This window comes from Chanodichthys erythropterus, chromosome 23 (assembly GCF_024489055.1).
Source record: "Chanodichthys erythropterus isolate Z2021 chromosome 23, ASM2448905v1, whole genome shotgun sequence".
NCBI classification, from domain to species: domain Eukaryota; kingdom Metazoa; phylum Chordata; class Actinopteri; order Cypriniformes; family Xenocyprididae; genus Chanodichthys; species Chanodichthys erythropterus.
The window spans coordinates 17,206,714-17,234,326 of record NC_090243.1 but is presented as its reverse complement, the minus strand read 5'-3'; the positions used below and the strand labels follow the sequence as shown (position 1 = coordinate 17,234,326).

At 34.3% G+C, this 27,613-nt stretch overlaps 2 protein-coding genes across 2 annotated transcripts in view; both read left to right on the top strand.

Moving 5' to 3' along the window:
- Positions 1-12,860, top strand: part of klhl14 (kelch-like family member 14) — a 38,157-nt gene extending 25,297 nt beyond the window's left edge. The window contains exons 6-11 of the mRNA XM_067378028.1: positions 5,383-5,472; positions 5,620-5,698; positions 5,890-6,080; positions 7,816-7,974; positions 8,160-8,317; positions 11,789-12,860. Of these exons, the coding sequence (XP_067234129.1) occupies positions 5,383-5,472; positions 5,620-5,698; positions 5,890-6,080; positions 7,816-7,974; positions 8,160-8,317; positions 11,789-11,929 (818 nt within the window). The 3' untranslated portion in view covers positions 11,930-12,860. The remainder of the gene's footprint in view (positions 1-5,382; positions 5,473-5,619; positions 5,699-5,889; positions 6,081-7,815; positions 7,975-8,159; positions 8,318-11,788) is intronic.
- Positions 12,861-14,501: 1,641 nt separating this feature from the next.
- On the top strand, positions 14,502-25,981 carry abcd4 (ATP-binding cassette, sub-family D (ALD), member 4). Its single transcript, XM_067377508.1, has 19 exons — positions 14,502-14,870; positions 15,070-15,188; positions 15,339-15,466; positions 16,096-16,235; positions 16,331-16,447; positions 17,308-17,433; positions 17,590-17,640; positions 17,735-17,829; positions 18,055-18,176; positions 18,290-18,381; positions 18,836-18,928; positions 21,093-21,298; positions 21,376-21,467; positions 21,579-21,615; positions 21,820-21,869; positions 22,020-22,072; positions 25,123-25,199; positions 25,312-25,427; positions 25,533-25,981. Exons 1-19 carry the CDS (start codon positions 14,839-14,841, stop codon positions 25,599-25,601), a joined length of 1,815 nt encoding a protein of 604 aa, XP_067233609.1. The 5' UTR covers positions 14,502-14,838; the 3' UTR covers positions 25,602-25,981.
- The last annotated feature ends 1,632 nt before the right edge of the window (positions 25,982-27,613 follow it).

Sequence of the window (27,613 nt, the reverse complement as noted above, 5' to 3'; positions counted from 1 at the left end):
CAGTTACACTGTTGTGTATAGCAAGCTACATGTGTTAAATGTCTGGAGTTTCTAAACCATTCTGTAGTGGGTCACGTGTTTGGAGAGAAACGCGGGAAGTGGAAACTCTCAGTTCAGTTTTGTAACACATATAAATGGATTATAATCCTAAATTAGGTCTATGTAGCTCAATATACGATGCAAACTAAGTTCATTTTTGTAATTTAGCACTGAGCCAAGACACAATGTATTATGATTTAATTAAAACGAATCTATAGTGTCTGTTCCTTACCGAAGCAAAACAAGGACATAAACGGACGTGCAGTCATTTTGTTTTATGGCTAAAATTGCATTCAGTCATGCAGTCACTGCATCGCTGAGGTTTGAGACCTACAAAGACACCTTACGCTCTGAAACCTGCTTGTAAGCGTTTGGCAGCATGCATAACATTCATTAATGAATTACATCTGGATCTATATAACTTACACTCATAAGGTCATAGTGTAATGTCCTTTATTTCTGCCTCAGACGTCGAGTCTTAAATGGCCCATGGCCAGGCGGAGCGACCAAACTGCAAAATCATCCTGTGAACACACCAGCAGCCCCTTGATGTCGTTTGGGGTGTGCAGGTTATTAACATTCAATCATAACTTTGCAATGAGCCGAAACCCAAAAGGGGGGGAACAGCGACTGATTAAAACCTTCATCAGCACTATTTAGGATGGTTCTCATGACTGGCTGCACCTCTCTGCTTCTCTGGCTTTCTGCTCTGTGGTGACACTGCCACCTAGTGCACACAGTGTGCTATGGTCAAAATCAGAGGATACATATGGCATTTGTCATAAGTTTAAATGTGTTGATTATTCCATGTTGTATATTTAATGGCATTGTTTTATTCCTTATTGGTGACAACATGTTTCACATGTTTTAGATATATTAACATGAAGCAAACAAATCAAGATTTTTTTTTTGCATTAGGAAATAAAGATTATTTCAGGGCCATTAGATTTTTTATTTTTTTTTTGCACTGTGAACTTGTTTCCATAACATGTAAGTGCTTTTCATTTTACGTTTCTTTTTTCAATTTCAATAAATCTCACTTATTCTCATTATATTTGTATTACTGTAATAGATGTTTATTTTTGTACTTTTATAGCATAAATTAAAAGCAATACATTATTAATAAATACATTGATACTACAGTGAATTCACAAACTGAATCCACAATTTACCTTAATTTACGTTATATACTTTTCTGCTGTTTTTATTTTTTATTTAATTTTTATATATATTTACATAGATACATTTTCATGACATTTAAGAACTTATCTATTTTAGTTTTCTTTTGTAGTTTCTTTTATTCTTCTCATTGATTATTTTAACTGAAATTATTACTGTAATAGTAGATTTTTACTGTATAAAATTCTTTAAATCCACATAAATTAAAAGCAGTAAAATAAACAATGAATAAATACTTACATCTTAATGAATTCACAAAGTGAAATCACATCTTTTATATATATATATATATATATATATATATATATATATATATATTATTTTGTTTGCTGTTCAATAATTTATTTTTATTTATTTTCTTCATTAATGAGAATTATAGGGAAGAGGGGGTCCATAATTCTCACACTGTAAAAAAATGTTGTTGGTTTAACTTAAAAAAGTAAGTTACCTGGTTGCCTTAAAATATTGAGTTCATTGAAATTAAAAATTTGAGTTAATACAATGAAAGCGATTGGTTTAATAAATAGAAACTTAAAATATTATGTTATCTGAACAACATTAATTATCTAAGTTGTGTTAACAAATCATGAAAATAATTTTTTACAGTGGAAAAAAATGTCAATGTAAATAAGTAAAATCTTATTTATTTCTCTTGATTTTGGAGTTAATTTTGAGATTTACTCAACACACTGTCATAAACTATACCTCAGATGTTTCTTTTTAAAAGAGAAATTCAGGAGATTTATTCCTTTAAAAGCCAATATCATATGTCTTCACAGTGCACAGGCTTCTTATCAGTCAGTTTAGCAATATGATGCATCTGCACCTGTGTAGATCAGGCTGTAAGATCAATAACAAAGCCTAGACTGTGACCTCTTGATCATCTGAATCATCCCGCAACAAATCACCTTCCAAAGCTGAGTCTGTTGGGACGAGTGTCACGTCTGCAGCAGTAAATGTCAGCAGGCCACAAAAGCCTCGCATGGCTCCAGACACCTGAGAAGCCAAATGATTCTCTCACTGACAGTTAGATCTCTGTCAATCGGTCTGGTTTTGTGTGCAGCGAGACAGTCGGGAGGTTCCCCTCGTGGGACGGAGCTGTGAGATTCAGTCCGGATCCGTTCTCAATGGAAAGGCCTCTGTGCGTCAGACTCCAGTTAGATTGCGGTAGAAGAGGCCAAACGGAAAAAAGCACGATTCAAGGCTGTCTAATTTTACAGCAACTGTGATCCATCAGGCAGCGGAGATGTGACAGTGGAAATGAATGATCGAGGCAGACAGGTGGCTCTTAGCGTACGACTGATTTACGCTGCACGGGCACCGGACGGAGATTTATGGAGTGAACATGATCATGTTCATTATGACTGTCACCCTACGACCATTTCTCTCTATTTCAACTGGGGGTCACTTTTGCAGGAGGTGGAGAATTAGAAAAGATGGAGACAGGAAGGAATACTGCTGGAAAGCAGCCTGTATATCAGAAATGTGCCACAAACCTGCTAATACGAGGAACTACCGTACTATTTGATTGGTTGTGACAGCAGTTTATTCAAAATATTGAGAAGAGTGCCATTAAATAAGGCTTAATTTTTTTCGTAACCAGAAAATGTTGACTGTAAACCTCAGGAGGTCAAACTCATTCATGTATGCTGTTTTTTTGTTTGTTTTTTACTCAAATAACATATTGCATGGAAATGTAAATTGCACACTAGGCCGTTTTCATATTAAATTCTAAATCTAATTATAAAATTATGTTTTTACTCCAATTTGCTGTTGAAATATAATCATTTACACTGTGGCTGTCATAACTTGTTTTCACGACAGATTTATTTAAACATAGGCTACATTAAATAATTAAAACATCATTAACCGTTTAAGTAAAATATAGGCCTAGTGAATATATAGGCTAATTTAATACTGTAGAGTTCATTTCTCTAGCAAACTAACTATCTGTGGACAATGTAATGCTATGTGTGACATAGGGGAGAGTGGGGTAAGATGAGCCATTGTTTACTTATGTGGTCCTCAAGATAAGGGAAAATGAGGCAGAAGTACAATAAAAGTATTTAAAGTAATTTCAGGATGTTTCCTATCATTTTAAATGATCAGAATAGTTCTATGACAAAGTAAAATAGGGCTTCTTATAAAAAAGTGTTCCACGTTAGGGGTAAGTTGAGCCGAGTCAGTAGGTGGGTGTAAACTGACCATTTAACTGAATCTGAATCAAACCCATGTGAAATTTTGAAGATAAAAACTAATGTAATAATCAAATATCCATTTACAAATATTTATATTTCTTTTCTTAAAGCTAAATTAAACAACATAAAACCAACCAAATGAAGCTGAAATTTCAGTATCTTTAATTGTTCGCATTTCTGAAACAATATGTTGAACACCAAAGTTGTAACCTTCCCAAAAACAGACTAAACAGAGAATTTGAATAAAATTAAATAAAAACTGAATAAGAATGAATAAATGTTACTGAAACTAATAAATATTTTAGTCAGAATGTTCTTGGTCTGGTAGTTTTTTCTGCACTGTTGACCATGTTAGGCCATTAGGGACTACTGGTGGAAAGATACATATGATGAAACATCTTCTGGTTCATATCTGAGAAGGATTTAGTGGACTTGTACATTGTTCCTATTACAAAAAGAAAAAAAAAGAACCCAGCTGCATAATATTACATTGAAATTATAGCAGTTTATACTTCAGAGATTTAACTTACACTGTAAATTCAGTGCCTTATGGTGGCTCAATTTACCCCACAGCATTTGGCTCACTTTGCCCCATAGCTGCAATTTTGGGAAAAACAAGCTAATTCAGGATAATATTTAGCTAAATGATTTGCATGGTTTTATACATTGCTAAATCACTAATATGATTCATGAATATTATTTTGACATGGACAAATTTGCTTTGATGAAACAGCCATTACATCTGTTATGCTGCAATTTTACTTTGACAATACAAAAACTGTTTTTAAAGTAAACTGGCGCCTTCCACTCCTCCCATGTGCTTCTCCTTTTCACAGTCTGGCAGACATAATGGGTAGTTCCAAAATATATGGTAATATGGCAATAAAAGGGTATGGTTGCCAAGATACAGGGGGTGGGGCAACTTACCCACTGGCTCATCTTACCCCACTCTCCCCTATTGTTTACAAGCTGTTTTATTGAAGTCTATCCGTGGTTTAAACACTGATTGAGTGATTACATGAGACATGAGATGTTCATTCATGTTTATGTCATGCTGTAACTTGTAATAAGAGATGAATTAGGTGCCTCTACAGCGATCTGTCATGTCAAAACGGCATTTATTGTTTGAATTTCCTGATAAAATAGACTGAATCTGAAAAATTAGACTTTGTTTCTTATGCAAAGTAACAAAACACAAAAGGCCATTTGTAAATTTAATATTTCTGTCTTCCGGTGTCATTCGCTTCCAGTTATTTTTAGCAGTACAAAACCGCTCATTATGCTTCTTGATATTGGAAACTGGCATTTCCTAGCATATTATTTTAATGGATTGTCTTAATTATAAACATGCTGGTTTGAAGCACAAACAGTTTTACAGTTTACTGCACTTTGACATTCTCCTCATTATTTCCCTATAGTGGCTATTAATTTGGAAATCTCGCACATTCACAGAAAACACCTTTCTTCCGCGTTGAAAAATAAGGCGGTGTTTAGCAAAGTTTTTTTCACAGAATAGACTAAAAGTTTGATCTTGTGATTTAATACTTGACATCAATTCATTAAAATGAAGATATATAAAATTAGTAGTTTCAAATTAAGTTCCACACACACATACATATGCATACACACATTTCTTATATGTATATAAATCCTGACAAAATAGAATGATATTACTTATTTCAATGATTTAATGTTTCTTGAGTGTTATTTCTTTGAGGGATTGCTGCATTGGTTGACTTTACATTATCCTTTACATATTTAATACAATATTAAATGATGTGTAAAATGTAAATGAACAACAGTTCATATAGTATTTACTGTAAATGTTGATTTAAGCATGCTGAAAATCTCAAAGTGGTCAAATATCATTGGCTTGGCTAATGTATTGACCTTTCACTGTTCAGATGTATCATTTTCTTATTGCCAGTGAAGCAGTAGACTCATCTGTTTTGTCTCTGTGTTGTAGTAATGCCGTATAACAGCGCCCATCACTGTGTCGTTGAGGTGGAGAACTTCCTGCTTTTATTGGGTGGAGAAGACCAGTGGAACCCTAATGGTAAAAACATGAATAAATGTGACGTTTATGTGCTTAATCAATGTTATTCACTGTCATTGAATGTGCACGCTTTGAAATCAGAGTTTTTTCAAACAACGTTTATAATGTTACTGCGGAATAAAGCTGATATGTGTATCATCTTCGCAGGCAAACACAGCACTAACTTTGTAAGTCGGTATGATCCGAGATTCAATAGCTGGATACAACTACCGCCCATGCAGGAGAGGTACGATGCCTTCTGAAAATGACTTATTATTCATAAAATAATAAGAGCTCTTCATAACATGGCTATAATTATTTCTTAAGCCTTTGTGATGAATTTTTCACTCTTGGTTGCGACGGGGATATTTGCTGTAAACAGTCTCTCTACGTTGAGTGATTTTAAGAGACGATCTTTTCATCTTGTCTTTGTTTCAGGAGAGCGAGTTTCTTCGCTTGCTGCCTGGATAAGCACTTGTATGTTGTTGGGGGAAGGAACGAGACAGGTTATCTGTCTAGCGTTGAAGCCTATAACCTTGAGACAAACGAATGGAATTACGTTTCGTCTCTTCCACAGCCGCTGGCTGCACATGCAGGCGCCGTGCACAATGGGAAAATATACATCTCAGGTTTGATGATACACCTCATCCAAACAGTGAATTAATCAAACTTTCTGAGATGTTACTAACAGGTGCCGTTACAGCCATGAAGTCTACAAGTGACTTACTGTACTATTAACAGCACAGTTCATGTATTTTGAACACTAGAACAGCTACTTTTATTTTAAAAATGTTTTCAATTTAACATAAAATGGCATCTTTTTAGTACCTTAATGTATTTCTAAGTGAAATGTTGGACAGGATTTAGATTTTTCCACTGGGATTTAATTGGATTGTGAAAAGCGTCTCTGGTCAAACTTTATCTTAGGGTCTAATTCTCACTATTAACTAACTATTAAAGGGTTAGTTCACCCAAAAATGAAAATGATGTCATTAATGACTCACCCTCATGTCTTTCCAAACCCGTAAGACCTCCGTTCATCTTCAGAACACAGTTTAAGATATTTTAGATTTAGTCCGAGAGCTTTCTGTCCCTCCATTGAAAATGTATGTACAGTGCACTGTCCATGTCCAGAAAGGTAATAAAAACATCATCAAAGTAGTCCATGTGACATCAGTGGGTTAGTTAGAAGTTTTTGAAGCATCGAAAATACATTTTGGTCCAAAAATAACAAAAATTACGACTTTATTCAGCATTGTCTTCTCTTCCGGAATCCTTTCTATTGAATTGATTCCATTGAATTCTTTCATCTGTCAGCGTTTAACAAGAAGGGGGCCGTAATGCACCAAAACGCTGGATGCCAACCGCCGTAAAACAAGAAGAAGAAGAAGCAGCAGCTTCGTTTACAGTCTGAGGGAGACGCACGCTGTATTCAAGCTATTCTACATTGTTTGTATTTTGGTATTGCTATATTTTTTGAAATGGTGCGTAAGTGTGCATGTTGTGGATGTCCTAATCGCCAAAAACAACCACATAAAAGTGCATTACCAACGCCGACAGATGAAAAGATTCAATGGAATCAATTCAATGAAATTCTAACTGACCCACTGATGTCACATGGACTACTTTGATGATGTTTTTATTACCTTTCTGGACATGGACAGTATACCGTACATACATTTTCAATGGAGGGACAGAAAGCTCTCGGACTAAATCTAAAATATCTTAAACTGTGTTCTGAAGATGAACGGAGGTCTTACGGGTTTGGAACGACATGAGGGTGAGTCATTAATGACATCATTTTCATTTTTGGGTGAACTAACCCTTTAATTATGACTTTTGCCTTAATAAACTCATAATTACTGCTTATTAATAGTTAGTAATGTAGTTGTTAAGTTTTGGTATTGGGTAGGATTAAGAAATGTAGAATATGGTCATGCAGAATAAGGCATTAATATGTGCTTTATAAGTAATAAACAGCCAATATCCTAGTAATATGCATGCTAATTAGCAACTAGTTAATAGTGAGAATTGGACTTTAAACTAAAGTGTTACCATGTCTCTATATGACACATGATTGGGCGGAAAGTACTTGATGACATCAGCCAAAAAGGAAAGTCGTTTCAAACATGAATCGTTACTGTAGCCTAAACAGTAGAGCATCGTGCTTGCAACACCAAGGTCATGGGTTTGATTCCCAGGGAATGCATGAACTGATAAGTTTATATCTTCAATGCAAAGTAAGTGTCTTTGGATAAAAAGAGACCAGGAATGTGTATTTAGAAAGTAAATATGGTCAATTTTGATTCCATGTTGACTTATGTGTTTATGTTGAAACTTTGTATTGTGTATGTTATGCTTCAGGTGGGGTTCACAATGGCGAATATGTGTCTTGGCTATACTGCTACGACCCCGTGATGGACGTGTGGGCTCGGAAACAGGACATGAACACTAAGCGAGCCATACACGCTCTTGCAGGCATGAACGACCGCCTCTACGCTATTGGGGGCAACCACTTAAAGGGTAATTTATATAGCCGTAACCCAAATCTCAGCAGCAGGGGCGGCACTGACTGTGTACACAACAGTGATCAATATAGTTTCATTCAATGATTCGATTCCAAGCCTGCAACACTTAAATGCCTCTGCAAAGTAAGAGCTTGGCATATACGCCTGGGGTTTCCTCTGACTGTTTTCGTCTGTGTGTAGGATTCTCTCATCTGGATGTGATGCTGGTTGAATGCTATGACCCTAAAGCAGATCAGTGGAATATCCTGCAAACGCCCATCTTGGAGGGACGCAGCGGGCCTGGATGTGCTGTTCTTGATGACAGTATTTACTTGGTTGGGGGCTACAGTTGGAGCATGGTAAACACATTTCACTGAAATGCCGGATATATACTGTGTGTGTATATATATATATATATATATATATATATATATATATATATATATATATATATATATATATATATATATATAGGTTTGTAGATCATCCTCAAATACTAGTCAAAACTGATAATTTCAAGGATAGGTAGGTTGGTACACTTTCCATGTCAGGTGGTACAACTACAATATATACATACAACTATTTGGTTGTACCCCCTGACATAAAAATAATTAATTTAAACACTTTGTATACTTTGTGTTTAAACACTGAAATAGGGCTGTCAAACGATTAATCGCGTACAAAATAAAAGTTTGAGTTTGCATAATATATGTGTAATGTGTGTAAATAATATGTATATATGAATACAGACAAATTAATGTATATATTTAAGAGAAATATGTTATTTATGTACAAAAAAAATTATTTATATATAATATAATTTATATAAAAATATAAATAAATAAATAAATACATATACTTGTAAATATTTCTCAAATACATACATGGATGTGTTTGTTTGTTTGTATTTATATATACATAATAATTACACACAGTACTTACACATATATTAGGAAAATATATTATATATATATATATATATATATATATATATATATATATATATATAATCATTTTTTTTTATATTTTAATACATTTAATTATTAGTTATTTATTTGATCATCTTTTAATTATTTTACATGAAATAAAAATGTTTATATATATATATATATATATATATATATATATATATATATATATATATATATATATATATATATATATAATTGCATTAATTAATTAATTAATTAAATGAAAAATAGTATTTTTATGCTAAAAAAAAAAAACTGTTTCAAATTGTCTGTGCATTTACCATTCCTAGTCAAAAAATACTAAAAATTGCAAAAAATGTAACATGTCCTTGTAAATGATTAAAATTAATTTAAAGGTGAAGAGTGTTAAAGTATCACACTTTAAAATGCAGAGTCAACTGTAAGTTATTTGTAGGTTGATTCCCCTAAAAAAAGGTGTTATAGCAAAACTGGTTTAACTTATGGTGTGAGGTTGGGGGCGGGACTATCTATATTTGACCAACCAATGGCAGAGGGGTTCAGGAAATATGTTTGAAAACAACCACTATTTTTGCCATTCTGATACTGATAGTAGTGTAAAAATGACAAATTTCACCTTCACGTAAAATCTTAGGATTTTAAAAACTCCAGTAGAAAAACTTTATTATTCAAAGTAGAGCTGCACAGTTAATCTTTAAAAGATCACGATCTCGATTCAAATACCCATGCGATTTTATTCTTAAAGGTGCCATAGAACGTTTTTTTACAAGATGTAATATAAGTCTAAGGTGTCCCCTGAATGTGTCTGTGAAGTTTCAGTTCAAAATACCCCATAGATTTTTTTTTATTAATTTTTTAACTGCCTATTTTGAGGCATCATTAGAAATGCGCCGATTCAGGCTGCGGCCCCTTTAATGCTCACGCTCCCCGCCCCCTCCCGAGCTCTCGACTCTATCACTGCATAAACAAAGTTCACACAGCTAATATAGCCCTCAAAATGGATCTTTACAAAGTGTTCATCATGCAGCATGTCTAATCGCATAAGTATGGTATTTATTTGGATGTTTACATTTGATTCTGAATGAGTTTGATAGTGCTCCGTGGCTAAAGCTAACATTACACACTGTTGGAGAGATTGAAGTTGAGAATGATGTTGTGTTTATGAATTATACAGACTGCAAGTGTTTAAAAATGAAAATAACGACGGCTCTTGTCTCCGTGAATACAGTAAGAAACAATGGTAACTTTAACCACATTTAACAGTACATTAGCAACATGCTAACAAAACATATAGAAAGACAATTTCCAAATATCACTAAAAATATCATGATATCATGGATCATGTCAGTCATTATTGCTCCATCTGCCATTTTTCGCTATTGTTCTTGCTTGCTTACCTAGTCTGATGATTCAGCTGTGCACATCCAGACGTTAATACTGGCTGCCCTTGTGTAATTCCTTGAACATGGTCTGGCATATGCAAATACTGGGGGCGTACATATTAATGATCCCGACTGTTACGTAACAGTCGGTGTTATGTTGAGATTCTCCTGTTCTTCGGAGGTCTTTTAAACAAATGAGATTTATATAAGAAGGAGGAAACAATGGAGTTTGAGACTCACTGTATGTCATTTCCATGTACTGAACTCTTGTTATTCAACTATGCCAAGGTAAATTCAATTTTCAATTCAATGGCACCTTTAAACAATCACAATTCACCTGTGTCTATTAAACCTTTGTCAAAGGTCATACCACAACATTTATTCGCTGCCAGTGAACCAGAGAAAGCAGTAGTCATGTATAGTTATGTAACAGCTGTAAACGGTCTTTTCAACCACACTGTATCATTATTTCTGTCTTGCAATAATTTAAAATAAGTTATCTATCTATCTATAAACTGAGATAAAAGTTTACAGTTCAGATATAAACACTGATGTCTACGTATGTTTTGAAAGTAACTTGGTGCTTCAAATAATGATTGTATCAATTACATTGTTCACCACTGGGTGGCGACAAGTGACTGTTAAAAAATATATTTGTCATTGAATCATTCATTCAAGAGATTCGTTCAAAAATGCCGATTCATCCAGGATTGAAACAAATTAAGTCGTTATTAGTGAGTCATTGAATGATTCAGTCAAACTTATTTTTTTTAAAATAATTTGAATTAATTAAACATTTTAAGCAATTCATAATATATCAGAACCTCCAGTAAATTACATGTTATTTTGTTTAGTTGTCTGTTCAGAATCATGGTAGAATTGTGATCTTTATTTGAAACAAAAACAATTATCATTCTCAATTTATTCAGAACCGCGCAGCTCTAATTCAAATGTAATACATTTACAGTTACAACATATTTGTAATGCAGAGAACAAGAGCGATTTCAAACCGTATTTTTGAGACTGTCTTGGGTTCACTGCAGTTTTAAGGAGAAAATACTCAGCAATGGTGTTGTCAAATCGAATGTAAACATCCAAATAAATACTATACTCACATGATCCGACACATGCATGCAGCATACATGACGAAAATCTTGTAAAGATCTATTTGAGGGTTATATTAGCTGTGTGAACTTTGTTCATGCACTGTATTATAGTCGAGAGCTCGGGGTGGGGAGCGCGAGGATTTAAAGGGGCCGCAGCCTGAATCGACGCATATTTAATGATGCCCCAAAATAGGGCATTATAAATAATTAATTAAAAAGAATCTATGGGGTATTTTGAGCTGAAACTTCACAGACACATTCAGGGGACACCTTAGACTTATATTACATCTTGTGAAAGAACGTTCTAGGGCACCTTTAAGACAAGAAATGCATAAAGAAGCATTTCGAAGTATTAAATATTGTGAGAATAACTAGTTGAACATTTCTTGCAGGGGGCATACAAGTCATCCACCATTTGTTACAGCCCAGAGAAAGGCACATGGACAGAAATGGAAGGAGAGGTGGCTGAACCTCTAGCCGGGCCGGCCTGTGCCACAGTCATACTGCCGGCCTGTTTACCATTTAACAAATAACTATATAGAATGGCGAAGAATGCGGCCGAGAAGAGGAAAAACCTGTCGGGATGGAAAGTCAATCGCTAAATGAATCAAACAAACGAGGAGACTCTCCCTACGGAACGCCCCCAGCTTTTGAACAGGAGGTGATGATCTGTACAGATTATTATTTTTTTACTGGTCTGACAAGAGCACTTTGTTTCTTTCATACTTAAAAGTTTTAAACTGATATAATCATCAACTTTGCGTATTTGATGCTCACGTGTGTTGACATTCAACTGCTCACATTCAATCCTTTTTTTATCATAAATGTTTTTTGCTTAACTTGACAAGGCACGCATACTTTTTCGAACCAAATCGATGTAGCTTCCATACGTACTTTGTATTTTGTGGAAATCCCTGATCAAAGACAATGCTGAAGTGGGTTGAGAGAGGAATACTCATGTTTTTACAAGCAAAACTCATGATTCTGTGTACACTGTAGAGTAGATATCAGCTATTTAATATATATCACACCACGTCTGCTTGTTATTGATATTGCCGCCATACTTAAGTGGCGCATTGTACAGATGAGAGGGGAATAAATGTCAGTTATTAAAAAAAAAGACATTTCAGTAAAACACAAGTTATGATTTATTGTTTGAACAATCAGTATATTATTTATTTAGCCATGTGGTATATATGCATGGCGTGAAGTGGAAAGCTTATTGTGTTATACTGTGGGTACTTATTTGTTTATGTTAATATCTGTTCATATCTCACAGTGCCTATTTTAAACATCAGGCTGCTTTGTTTCATAAAATTGCCCATTATAAAATCAGACATTTTAAATCATATAAATTATTGGCCTGATTGGTTTCTCTGAGACGTGATATGAAGTCTGAATTTGTTGCACTGGTGTTTGTTGGCCCTTTTGATGAGAAAAGGGAATGTTTTTCATTGTTGTAAATAATCGCTTGCAGTGGAACATTTTTGTGCTCATGGGATTTATTCTCAAATCCTGTTATGTTCTTTACATTTAGTCAATGAAAATAAAAACTGAATTTCTGGATCAATAATCTGTCTGAGCTCCCCTCAACGACACAACACCTCTATCTACTGTATAGAAAACTGTTTATGTGTGATTGCAGTATTACAAGAGGAAAGTCCAGAAGAAACTGGACTGTATGTGACTGTGACGGATCAATCAGCAGCTCATATTTCAAGGATTGAAATATTGGGCCATATTTGAATCAGAAAAGTTCAATGCTTGCCTTTTGCAGCCAGCATGCAACTTCCTCAAGACAGCTGGAAATGAGGTGTAGGTGAGAATGGGGCAAGTTGTCACCATTTGCCAATTTTTTTAAGTCTTTATATATATATAAAGACTTTGACCAGTAAAGTTTTTAAAAGTGTAAAAAAACATAATTTTGAAGTTTGATTAAGTGTTAACTGTGAGATTTTGTGGTTTTTATAATCAATTAACACTGCTTTTGTCATTTTTTACAAGATGGACAAAATTTGCCACCAAAAAAGTCATTTGGTTTAACCAAAATTTTGGTTATACTAAATGACGATATTTTTAAACAATGCTAACAGATTGATATTTAAAAGGACAATCAAACATTTTATATTTAGTACAAGTTTTTAAAATATTACAACATTTTTCATGTTTTATAGCGGTTGTACCGAATGACCTGATGTCTCGGGACATGTGTATTAGCGAGTGAAAACATGAATTTTTCAAATAGTTAAGAGAGTTAGTTACTTTGCTTCACGACCATGTGGTCCTTTGCAGGCGTCTGAATGATGTCACATCCTGTCACATGATACTGACCCCATGACTTGATCCGAAATGGTCCCTTTATATTGGTTACTCCGAATGACATCAATGAAATTCATTTTCCCAAACATTCTTTCTTATAACAAAGCAATGACTTCTACACATAATTTTAATACCATTTTGCATTGTTGATAAACGAAGTTATAAAATCATGCCAGAATAAAAAAATTATACATTTCGAACCTCAAACCTTTCAGTTACAATGTGCCTTCATTATATACTTGACTTTCTTTCATTCATCCAATTTATTTTTAATAATAAATTAATTTTCAACTTTATTGGCATGACAATTAAAGAATTGTCAACACATTTTAAGGTTAGGCATGAATAAAATGTTATAGCAAAGATGAAAAAATAAATTAGTTGCTAGTTGATATTATAATGTGCATTTTTAAAAAATGCATTGAATTGGGCAGCAGTGATTTCAGACCTTTCGGCCCCATTGTATATTTTATCAAATGGGATGGTAACACTTTACAGTAAGGTACTGTATATGCCAATGAACAACATTTTAACAATCTTTTTTATTGTTTCTACACATTTCTACATACAGTATTAATACATTTTAATATTAAAAGTTGTATACATTACCTTAAATTAATGCAGACTAAGATGAATTAACACATGCTATAAAATATTTATTTTTGTATAATATTTTATTTATTGTGTATTTATTTATTTTTTGTTCATGAGTACATTAATGTATTTAAGCAGTCCTGTCATAAACTTTCCTGTACAGCAGGGGGCAGTGGAGCACCCGACAGCGTCTAGACGTAGACGAAGAAACTTTTGTGTACATGTGACCCTGCATAAAATATGAAATAACCATAACAGAATAAAGTAACGCCTTATTATTTTATTACGGCGCAACAACATCATTATCAGGGATCGCATATGATGTTATCGCTATTAAATTTGTCTTTGTTTATAACTAACGTTAGTGCTTGTCAGATTTAAGTAAATTATGTTTAAGACGCTGTCATATGCTGTTTTAGACTTTGAACCCCAAACACATCCAATAAACTCGTCCAAGAAATAATTAAAAACAAAAAAGGGAAGATTTGACAGTCTGAAGGTCTCATAATACCTTTACCAAACTTTCACCATGGCACCCATGAAGAACAGCAGTGTGAAAAGGTAAGAACTGAACTGATATGTATATATATATATATATATATCTCCATATATCTTCTATCATAAGAGATCTGTCATAGAATACAAGAAATGTGGCTGTTTTTGTGTTCAAGCCAGTGTTGATGACATTTTGATGTTAATTAAACTATTAAACTGCTGTAACTAGTTGACTTGAGTTGTGTGGATGTGTTTTTTCCTCAAGACCAAAGCTAGACTGGAGATTTCTGCAAAGGTTCTGCAGCATTCTGAAGATCCTCTTCCCATCCTGGTCCAACCAGAGTGTCCGAATGTTCATGACGCTTCTTGGAGTCACACTTTCAGGTGATAAAGTTTTAACATCTGTACTAGGTTTTATTTGATCCATTAGACAATACACTAATTTGTCAAGGATAACACATTAAAGTTGTCTTCATTGTGGTCCTTATGAAGGCTTGTTTTGTCTTCTCTCTCTGTTTGTTTAATGCATTTTAGTCCAACTTGTGATTTATCAAGTGGGTCTCATTCCGAGTCAGTTCTACGAGGTTCTGTCTGAGAAGAGCTATGGGAAGTTCAAAGATCTGGTGTTGTTTGCGGTTGTGCTCATCCTGATTAATTCAACAGTGAGTCTGGTCTTGTATGTACAGTTTATAGTTTTCTGCAAGTCGCTTCAGGTAACCGCATCTGAGTCATTCCATGAAACCGGTACAATTTGGACTTAAACATTTTTAGATTTTTTATGTATGTATGTAAAATTTTAACATTTTTAGATGTATTACTTTTCTGAACACCCCACAACATTAATTACATATATACAGTGGTGTGAAAAAGCACTTGCCCCCTTCCTGATTTTTTATTTTTTTGCATGTTTGTCACACTTTAATGTTTCAGATCATCAAACAAATTTAAATATTAATCAAAGATAACACAAGTAAACACAACATGCAGTTTTTTAAAAGGTTTTTATTATGAAGGGAAAACAAAATCCAAACCCAAATCCTGTGTCAGTTATAATAATCAAAATTAAAAGAAATAAACATTTGAAATATATCAGTCTGTGTGTAATGAATGAATATAATATACAAGTTTCACTTTTTGAATGGAATTAGTGAAATCAATCAACTTTTTGATGATATTCTAATTATATGACCAGCATCCGTATACTGTATATTGCTTTGGATAAAAGCATCAGCTAAATATCCAATCAGGGATTCCTAATAAATCACTAGTCAATAATATATCTGTTCTTTAGCTGAAGAGTCTAGACCAATACATCTCCAGTCTGCTGTATGTCAGCTGGAGAAAGTCTTTAACTGAAGAAATCCATAACACATACTTCAAGGGACGTGTTTACTACACCCTCAACGTCCTGTGCAAAGACATCGACAACCCGTAATGTATTCACACAACATTTGTTACACTTAATTACTTAAGAAAACTTAAATGTACTCTGTTAATGGTTTATTTTGTGTTTGTGTCACGTAAAGAGACCAGCGCATCAGTCAGGATGTAGAGAGGTTATGTAAGCAGATGAGCACTATGGCGAGTCGACTTCTCATCTCTCCTTTCACCGTCAGCTACTACACCTATCAGTGCTTCAATAGGTCAGAGAGATGCTGCTGCACTTGTGTGTTTGTGTTTGTGTTTGCAGAATCTGAACCTAATCATTGTGTATAATATACTGTATGATGTGATAGTATTTGCATCAGTGGCATTTAATGGCAGTAAAATATTCTAGACACTTTACTTAAAGCATTTAAGTATAATATATTAAAAAAGTATTTTAAGTGCATTAATTATGCTTTGTAATGCACCTTATAATGCATTGTACACAGCAAAAAATCAACTCTGCTCAGAGTACATATGGTCCCTCTCTAAAAAGAGTTAAAATAACACTGAAGCAGAGTTAAAGTTAATGAGATAATATGCTGTTTGTGTTGTTGTTTATTCAGATCTTGAGAGATTTAATGTCTTTTATCTTCAGTTGATTTCATCTAGGGCCGTGGCTGGAAGTCATTTGTAGTTATTGTGTTTCTCTTCAGTGATTCTGCTTGTTAACAGCAGGTGTTCATCACTAATGCTCAATCAAACTTAATCACTTAATTATCTCATTAATTTAACTCTGTTTCAGTGTTACTTTAACACTATATAGAGAGGGACCATATGTAATCTGAGCAGAGTTGATTTAACTCTGGGGATTTTGCTGTGTATGATTTCATGGATAATTGTAACCAGGTTATAATACATTATAATACTTATCTATTCATTGTTGACATGACAAACAACCAATTTTAGATGTATGCATTTTAACTTTGGTTACAACATGCATTATATCATACATTATTATTACCTAATGCATTATACATACAGGCTTTAAGCAAAGTGTTACTACATATTCTTGTATCCCTATAGTTTTGCATCGAAAAATTTGATAGAATAACTTCTTACCTTTTTGGCACTGCAGTGCGGGCTGGATTGGATTTGTGAGCATCTTCGGCTACTTTGTGGCTGGAACCATCATCAACAAGATCTTGATAGGACCCATCGTGTCCATGCTGGTTGAGCAAGAAAAGCTGGAGGGAGATTTTAGGTAGACCTATACAAAACAAGAGAAATCTAAATTACATTTAGAGATGCTGAAGCAGACGTCACATATTAATAGTTGCCATTTCTATCTGATCTTATTCTTTGAATGAATGCAGCAGTATTTCAGCAGTTCTGTTGGGCTTGTCTCATGTCTCTCCAGGTTTAAACACATGCAAATAAGAGTGAATGCAGAATCTGCCGCCTTCTACAGGTTCGTGTGCACTTTCAGTATTTCTGCCTGCATTGAACGCTATACATATTATCAAATCACAGAGCAGGAGAGCATTTGTTGTGTTTTTGCTCAGGGCAGGGAAGGTGGAACACATGCGGACCGACCGAAGGCTGCAGATGCTCTTATCCACTCAGAGAAGCCTGATGAACAAAGAGCTCTGGCTTTACAGTAAGAGAGCTTTCAGAATATTGCACAGGATATATAAAATGTGCATTATTCATCACTGTTGTTACTGAAAATATACAGCGGCAGAAGAGAGATCTCATTTCATGCATTTAACTCTGAACCGTCTTCAGCCAAAAAGTGTCATTTTTCAGGCATTAAGCTGCCTTATCAACCTAGTTTAAAATAGTAAAGTTCTCTACAAATGCTTGTTGTTTTGTTTCTTTAAAGTCGGGGTAAACACCTTTGACTATCTGGGCAGTATCCTCAGCTATATAGTCATCGCGATCCCCATCTTTGCTGGAAAGTATGACGGCCTGACACCTGGAGAACTGAGTGCTCTTGTGAGCAAGGTGAGTTCCTTCAAACTGTATTTAATGTGGCTGGACATAAAGACAAAAACAAGTGCTTTGACTCTGCGTGAATCTCGGCTGTCCACAATATGTTAATCATGTGTCTCTTTCAGAATGCTTTCGTCTGTATCTATCTGATAAACTGCTTCACCCAGCTCATAGATCTCTCAACCACAGTCTCTGATGTCGCTGGATACACGCACAGGTGGGATGCACTTGAGGCTATGTTCAGACTACCAGCAAAAATCTGATTCTTTTTGCAAATCCAGATGGATTTTTAAAAGTCTGGACAGCAAGAAAATTTAAAATCTGATTCAAACCACGTTTGGAGGTAGTTCAAACGATATGTCAGCCATGGCTATAGCACAGACCATCACAATATATACCAGTCTTAGTCTTAGTTCTGCACTGCGACTCGACAGGGCGCTTATTTTTAATGCAGCTCCGTTTTTCCGTTCTGGACTCGCATAAATCTTATTTGATCACTTGAAATTAATATTTCGGAAAGTCTGCCTGAAAAGATCTGATTTGAGAAGAAATCTGATTTGTCAACAGTCTGAACAAGACTGCTTAAAAGCATATTTTATTGTTCATTAATGTTATGATTGCTTATTGGTTAGCTAAAAAATAGTAAAAAATGATCTTTCTTTTGGTTCCAGAATTGGAGAATTGCGGGAAGTGATGGCAGACATTGCCAAGAAACAGTGTGACCTTGAGCAGTATGATCCACTGTCAAAGGATGAATCTTACAGGTAACTGAATGATTGAAAGTGAAATAGGTAAATGAAACTAAAGGTGCGTTCCATTCGACCGTAAGTGGACTGCGAAGTGGTTAAGTGAGATTCCATTCCGAAGGGAGCGAACATGTTCAGTTCGAAGGGCACTGCGAATAAGGGTACATCGATACATCACTTCACAGGAAGTAGAGAGGTAAAATTACCCAACTGTCATTGCGCACCGCGAACTACGATGGAGCAAAGCCGTTAAAAGAATTATTAAACGGCTCTCTGATGGAGGAATTTACGTTCGAGAATATTCATAAATTTTGTTATTATATGAACGAAATTATGAGGTTATGGCGATGAGTGTTGCATATTTTATTGTATAACTAGGCATGACAAAGTAAAAGTGTTGAAAAGCAGCTGAGGCTCTGTCATTTTTTATTTTACCTCAGAAGTGTTTACTATGCAGCTGCGCGTGGAAAAGAAAGCGCACAAGATGAGACCCAGACGCTGGATTAAGAATACATACAGTTAACCAAATGAGAATTTATTTTCATATGGCATGACAGTTACAGCTTCAAATCTGTTAAGAGTCAATTTTAAATTCGAAAGTAAATTATAATATTTATTTATGTTATATCATAATCTGCGCGACACCGTCGTTGACTTTCTTCGATGACGTTTGCAGGGCGTTCCAAATGAGTGATTATTGCCAGCGAAGTCCACTTCAACTGATATACCGTGCTCAGGGAGTAGGGAGCAGTGAACACTGCGTAGGGACCCTGTCGAATGGAACGCAGCTTAATTGAAAGTTGCGTAGATTGGTTCACATCATTTCAAGACCCGAGATCTAATGCAGATCTAAAAGAGTTCCTGGTAGTCCTCGTTTCCTCTGAGGAGGAAGGGAGGCAGTGTCCCCTCAAAAAAACTGGATGAGCAAATATATCAATATTTGTTATGAGTTTGATTGGGGGTAATTGAGAATGAATGGGGGAAAGTCACATGAGAGGAGGCAAAGCCTCCACCGCGCTATGATTGGATATGATCAGTTATGATTGGATATGATTGGTTCTTGAGACAAATCCTGCCTCTTGTTTTCGGGCACATTTTTGAATCGGCATGGATGAAAAAAATGTTTGCATTACTGAGAAGACTAATTAAAAAGTAAGTAAACAACTCCACTTAGGGATCCCCGCTTTATGTCACGTCAAAATGAAACTTGAAATGGCCTGAAAACATAATGACTAAGCAATCAGATTGGTGAAATTAAAGGTACATCTTTTACGTCTGTGACCAGTGTTTACTGAGCTTGATGACTGATGATCCGAAAATAAGTTATTAAATTAAAATTATTTAAAAAAAACAGCTGAACATCAGTTATTTAAATTGTTAATGCCTGTAGTTATTATTTTATTATGTAAAAATGTGTAAAAAAAACTAACTTTATGAGATTTAAAATTGGTTTTAATAAATAGAACATTACATAGTGTACAAATACAAAATATAATTGTATGTGGTCTCTTTTTTTATGTAATGTTTATTTAACCAGGAAAATGTGACAACAATAAGTGTAACTGGGACATTTACATTTTACATGTGTGTATATATATTATAAACATGAACTGTGAACCTGTGTGTGTGTGTGTGTGTGTGTGTGTGTGTGTGTGTGTGTATATATATATATATATATATATATATATATATAATATATATATATATATATACATACATACATACATACATACAGGTTCACAGTTCATGTTTTTAATTTTTTTTAGGGCTGCACAACGATTAATCGTGATTAATCGTTTGCAAAATAAAAGTCTGTTTATGTAATAAATGTGTGTGTTCTGTGTATAATAATTATGTATATATAAATACACACACATACATGTATAAATTTATGAAATATATGAATGTATAAATAAATATTTTATATAACATTTTTCTTAAATATACATATGTATGTATAATTATTATACACAGACCACACACATTTATTACATAAACACAGACTTTTATTTTGCAAATGATTAATCACGATTAATCGTTGTGCAGCCCTACTTTTTTATGGTTTTAGTTAACGATAATAATTTTGCACAGTAAAGATTTAAATTGGCATTGTAAAGCTTTACTATAATGATTACCATTATTGTTAGCAATTTTGTTAACAATTATAATAATTCTCTATCAGTGATCGGGAGCTTCACAGTGTCCCAGCAGACACTGCGTTTGTGCTGGATCGTCTCTCCTATAAATCACCCAGCTCAGAGGAGCTGCTGGTGAAGGATCTGACCCTAAAGATCAGTCAAGGAATGCACCTGCTTGTGGTGGGAAACACAGGAACAGGGAAGACCTCCCTCCTGAGGGTCCTCAACGGCCTGTGGGAACCATGCAGCGGTACGACAGAGATGAAATGATCAGATGCAGATGAACAAATCTGAATTTTTGAATCATACTGCTTTCCTCTATTTCAGGATCTGTGGAGATGACCACATGTTTTGGACCGAGGGGTGTGCTGTTCCTGCCACAGAAAGCATATCTTACTGATGGCACTCTCAGAGAACAGGTGAGAGAAGAAAAAAACACCAATTATGCACAATTCTATATAGTAAAACAATTATTGTGAACAAAAAAATCTTTTTGATTGTGACACTACTTTGCTGGTGTTCCCTTGTAGGTTATTTATCCATTAAAGGATATATATCCCTCCTCAGGTACAGATGAACCTCATTTTAAAAAACCTACTGATATGCATTGTTTAAATGATAGAATCATATTCCTCAAATATATGTATGTAATGTACTTTGTGTATGAAATGTGTTATATAAATAAACATGCCTTATATAATCCATGTATAAAAATATAATTAAATTATGATGACATTTCACACTTTGAACCAATATAAATTCTTCTTCTAGAGTCTATAGATGATGAAAGAATATTAAAATACCTGGAACTTGTTGGTTTGGTAAGACTGATCTGCTTCAGTAATGTCTATAATTGATTTTAAAATATGGCCGCTGAGAATGTTTTGAGCTCCTCACACTTCCTCTTAGTAATTTGCTGTCTTTTAAACCTGTTTTATAAGCAGCATGTTTTTGTGTTTTTTGTATGTCAGTCGAATCTTCTGACCAGAATCGGAGGACTGGATACACAAGTGAACTGGAACTGGTGAGAAATGAGTATTAAAGGCACAATATGTAAGATTTTTGATTTAAAATATCCAAAAACCACTAAAACAATATTATATATTTTGATGATTTGTGTACTCGCATTATCCCAAATTTTTCCAAGAAATGAAATCCAGAGAAATAAGCAATTTTGTCATCTATCACTGACATCATACCCACGTTACCCTTGAATTCAATATTTTGTAGAAACCATGGAAACACCAAAGACGCTTTAATATATTATGTGTTTTATTAGACAGGTGAGCCACTGTTTGGATACATTTATCGACAGAAAACTAATCATTGTTAGATAGCTCAACACCATAAGTCTTATTGTTTAAATCTAGGGCTGTGACGGTGACAAATGTTTACTACCGCGGTGGTAAATCACCAACAACCGTCGGTGTTGCGATGGTAGGGTCCGAGGGGGGGGGGTTATATATATATATATATATATATATATATATATATATATATATATATATATATATATATATATATATATATATATATATACATATATATATATATACATATACATATACACATATATATATACATACACATATATATATACATACACATATATATATACATACACATACACATATACATACACATATATATATATACATACACATATATATATATACATACACATACACATATACATACACATATATATATATATATATATACATACACATATATATACATACACATATATATACATACACATATATATACATACACATATATATACATACACATATATATATATATATATATATATATATATATATATATATATATATATATATATATATATATATATATATATATATATATCAGTGGCGTGCAGTGGTTCTCTGAAATGAGGAGGCACATTATTTTCATGTTTTATGAATCATTGTAAATTCATGTGCATTACTCTTAAAGTTGACAAATCTTCCTTGTTAAATGAACATTACAGTACATCAAAAAAAAGAAACCAAATACAACTCTATTTTGTAATTTTACATTAACAATGCAATGTTCTATTTATCAAAACCAAGTCAATCTCATCAAGCATCAAGTGTTTTAAGCATTTCTAAATTCATTCCAAAATAATAACTAAAGGCAATGATAATTTAAACAATATATTTTATTTGTTTATTGCGGTTTTTCTTTTTAATTGTCAACATAGAATATTTTGGATCATCAGTCATGCTCCATTAACACCGTCTGTCACAGACACGAATTGCATTTTTAATTTCACCAAGCTGATTGCACTAAAAAACCCCGCAGTCATCATGCTTTCAGTCCATTTCAAGTTTGATTTTGACGTAACATAAAGTAGTGATATATCTAACTGGGTGATCTGTTTACTTACTTTTCGATTAGTCTTCCGATTGACGGCATCATTTGTTCAGTCAAACCTACGCGCGGAACGCGCACGTCAACGAGAGGCGGGATTTATCGCACAAACCAATCATATCCAATCATAACCAATTACATCCAATCATAGCGCGATGGAGACATCGCCTCCTCTCACGTGACTTTCCCACCGCACGCCGGGGTTCTGATGATTCCTATGAGAGGAAAGGGAGGCATGACTCCTCTGTGTAACTTTACCTGCGGGTGTCGCTGTTGAGCAGTGTTCCTTAAGAAATACGCGTGACTTGCGCTCTTTTTAATGTCATAATTTGTAATATTTGTGTTGTTTTATATGTAATATGGATTATTTTCTCATCCTATTTTTTTGAGGAGGCACTGCCTCCCTTGCCTACTCGGAGGAAACGCCCCTGATATATATATATATATATATATATATATCAGAGGTTGCGTTAGACTTGCGTTTCACCGTCATTTTGATGGACAAGATCGTAAAAAAAATCCATCATGATCAATAATTACCCATCATTTTAATTTGTATATTTTAATAAGACATTTAATAGCTTCTGATTTCGTCCACATGTTCAGGATAATTAAATAGGCCTAGCTATGCATTTATTTATATTATGAGAAGAAAGTTGATCAAAGACTGTGTCACTTTTCAGTTTTCAGCTTGAACACTTGTAACGGATTGTGAGTGAATGCGATCATCTCTTCCTCTTTACTACTGTACACAACGAAATAAACATGAATGAAAATAAAAAAATGTTGAAAGATACAGTAGCTTACCGAAATCTGTATCACGTCAGTCAACAGTGTTGCAAACAATGTCACGTAACATTATACCACAGAAAAGCCATTCGTTAACCATAAACTTATAGTCAGCAAGAAAAATAACAAAACTTAATTATGCAAGTAAGCATAAGTAACTTTATTGTTATAAAATTGAATTAACTGGGTGCTGGTCTGTGTGTAATCAAGCGTATCGTTTTCATTCTGGAGACTGAACTTGCGCTCTGCTGCCACACTGGACCGCACTCGCCACCTACTGGACAGGGGTGGGAATTACAGTCACAAGATACATAATCTGTCAAAATGACGGACGAGCTGCAGATTTTTTTTTGTCACTGCAAAAAAAAAATCCATATAACGGAATTTTTTTGGTTAACGCGACCTCTGATATATATATATATATATATATATATATATATATATATATATATACAGAGTAGCACTATAACAACTTTGAACATTCAAATGTATCTAATATTATAAACAGTGCTGCTTTACCCCACATACTCATGCCCGGAAGAAGCATAAGCGGCGACTGTGGCAAAATAAAAGTTTTGCTGCTCTCAAGACGTGTGTCGCGCTCGTCTCTCGTTAGCAATCGCTCCAGTGGCCTCGTTCTCAGCCCTGCTCTGCTTCATGCAGTAACGTTAATAATCTCATCCATGAATATGATTTCTGCTCGAGTCCCATCCCAATTCTTTTCCACCGGCTGTAGACGTGAAGAGAAAGATTCTGTGAAAATCAAGACGTCATCAAGCTACGCCTTTGTTTTGAATAAGCGACTTTTAGTGATGAAAATTTACATAGTGTGCCTTTAAAATCTGCATATGTAAAATGTGGGTGTTTTAAAAACATAAAAATGGGATTCCCTCCTTCTTTTTACAGGGATGGTGTTTTATCACCAGGAGAAATGCAGAGGCTTTGCTTTGCTAGGCTGTTTTACTTGCAGCCCAAATATGCAGGTCAGTTCCTGCATAGTCTCATCAAATCTCCTGTAGTTTTAATTGCTATAATCAGTCAGATTATCCCATTCATGTGACGTGTGTCGTCAGTAAAACATGCTGTTTGATTTAGTCCTGGATGAGGCCACTAGCGCTCTGACGGAGGAGGCCGAGGGCCAGCTCTATAAGGCCTGTAAGCAGCTGGGAATGACCCTCATCAGTCTGGGTCACCGTAGCACTCTGGAAAAGGTGATGATCTGTGACCTTTTCACATTCACTAACACAACAACACCTAAACATTACTGTGAACTTTTGTATGGCATGTACATGGATGTTTTTGTGCTCTTTAAACAGCATCATGATGCCATGCTGCGACTGTGTGGAGGTGGCCAATGGGAGCTCATCAAACTCAAAGAGGCGTGAGCCTTCAGACTGTCGTCCGGTTTATGGTTATGGATGCATTCATCTTTGAGAGCCTAGAGAAATCTTGTAATGTCTACTTGACAGCATACTGTGATTTACTGAAGTCTTTGATACACTAATAATGCAGTGACTTTTTCCAATAGTCATGTTTTTTTGCAAGTATATGCTGCTTCATTCAACCTTTATTGGTTGTTTCTTGCCAAATGAATTTGCAAAAAGGGATTTTTGTAATGAAGAACATTTAAGAGTATTAAAAAAAATAAATTTGAGAAAAAGTACTGTATTTCAAATATATATTTTATACACATGACTGATATTAAACTATTAATGGCCACACAAATTTCTAACTGGTCATTTTGGTCTTTTGTGTTTTTAATAAAAGAAGCTATGTACTTTTAGTGTTTGCCTACATTTATTTAAATTATTCTATAGCAAAAAAACTGTGTAATTTCTCTGCCTGACCAGTAGAGGGCCAACATTTTCATAATATATAATAACAATTCAAACCCATTAATAATATTACAAGAGTTTATTAAGCTCAGAATTAAAATGTTAACTCTATTCCTGATACATACAGCATTAATTCATTTGGGCTGTCATTAAGCTTTTTTAATCAATTTGAGAAAAAGAAGATAAAAGCATTTTGCACATCAAGAAAAATAAAAAAAAAGGCATGGAATGTTTGGAGGAAGTACAGTAGACGGTGAAAAAAATGTACCACCCCTCATCCCCACTATATCTTGTTGCTAAAGCACTATATATTTGGCTCCAAGTTAAAATTAGTAAACCTTCACACTTAATATGTTTAGAAACAACTTCTGTATTATGTATTTATAGTATTGCAAGGAACACATAAAGTAGTAAACAGAACTAGTTCTTTCAAGAAGAAACATGGCATAACCAGTTATATATGCATTGCAGTACAACCACTAAGCATTTTTGTTAAATTAAAACCAGGCAGGACTGTGAAAGTGCCACATTTGCAACCAAAAGCAGCAGACAGCCTGAGCTCAAAATGATCCCTACCACCAAAGAGTTTGACTGATCCCACTGCTTGAGTTTCAGGCAGTTTTAAATGTGAGCACGGCCTATCTGCTGCTGTCAATCAACAGGCACACTGAAACAGATAAAGGGAAAGACCCGCTATCCTTTCAGGAAAATATGAGACAACCAGTAGAGGAATAAATAAACCGTCACAAGAGTTTTGTGAGGGAGATCATTATTAGTAAACTGAGCAATGAACTAGTTCAGATGAATCAGAATATATATAAAATTGTTTTTATAAACTGCCATAAAATCTGAAACAGACCAGTCAGTAAATTTCATTTTATATATATATATATATATATATATATATATATATATATATATATATATATATATATATCCTCCTGACACCCAGCTATGGAGTTTTGTGACATTATATTTTAGCAAATTTCTCTTACATGTCACAGTTTTAAGTCTGGATGTCCTGTAAAGATGTCCATTCAGGGCTTTTCAAAGATACCAAATGTTTGTCAGTTTCACCATGAACACTCCCTCTCTTTTGTCTTTGAAAATTTGAAAATGGCTGACATTAATTTAGTGATCAAACTTTCACACCCTTATGGAAATATAATATTTTGTTGTATAAATTGGACTAATTTTCAAATTGTTTGTTATAAATCAACATCTCAGGAAAATGTTATGGGATTCTAATGTTACGAAACAGGACATTGATTTCATATATGTCCAACTGTAGAGGACACCAGGACTTAAATCATGTTTATTATGCATTTTTGGAGACACAACAAGTGAATTATACATCAATATTCCTAAGAAATATCAGATATTATTATGAGAATCTTGGCAGTTATTACTCCTATTATTACACTTCTGTTTCCACTACATGCTGCCCCAAAACACATTAATATGCAAATTAGATACATTGAATATAATGGGAAAACCCTTCTATGGCCATTTTTCACACATATTGTATAAAACAAAATGGTTTGTGGCTTTTAATCCATGTC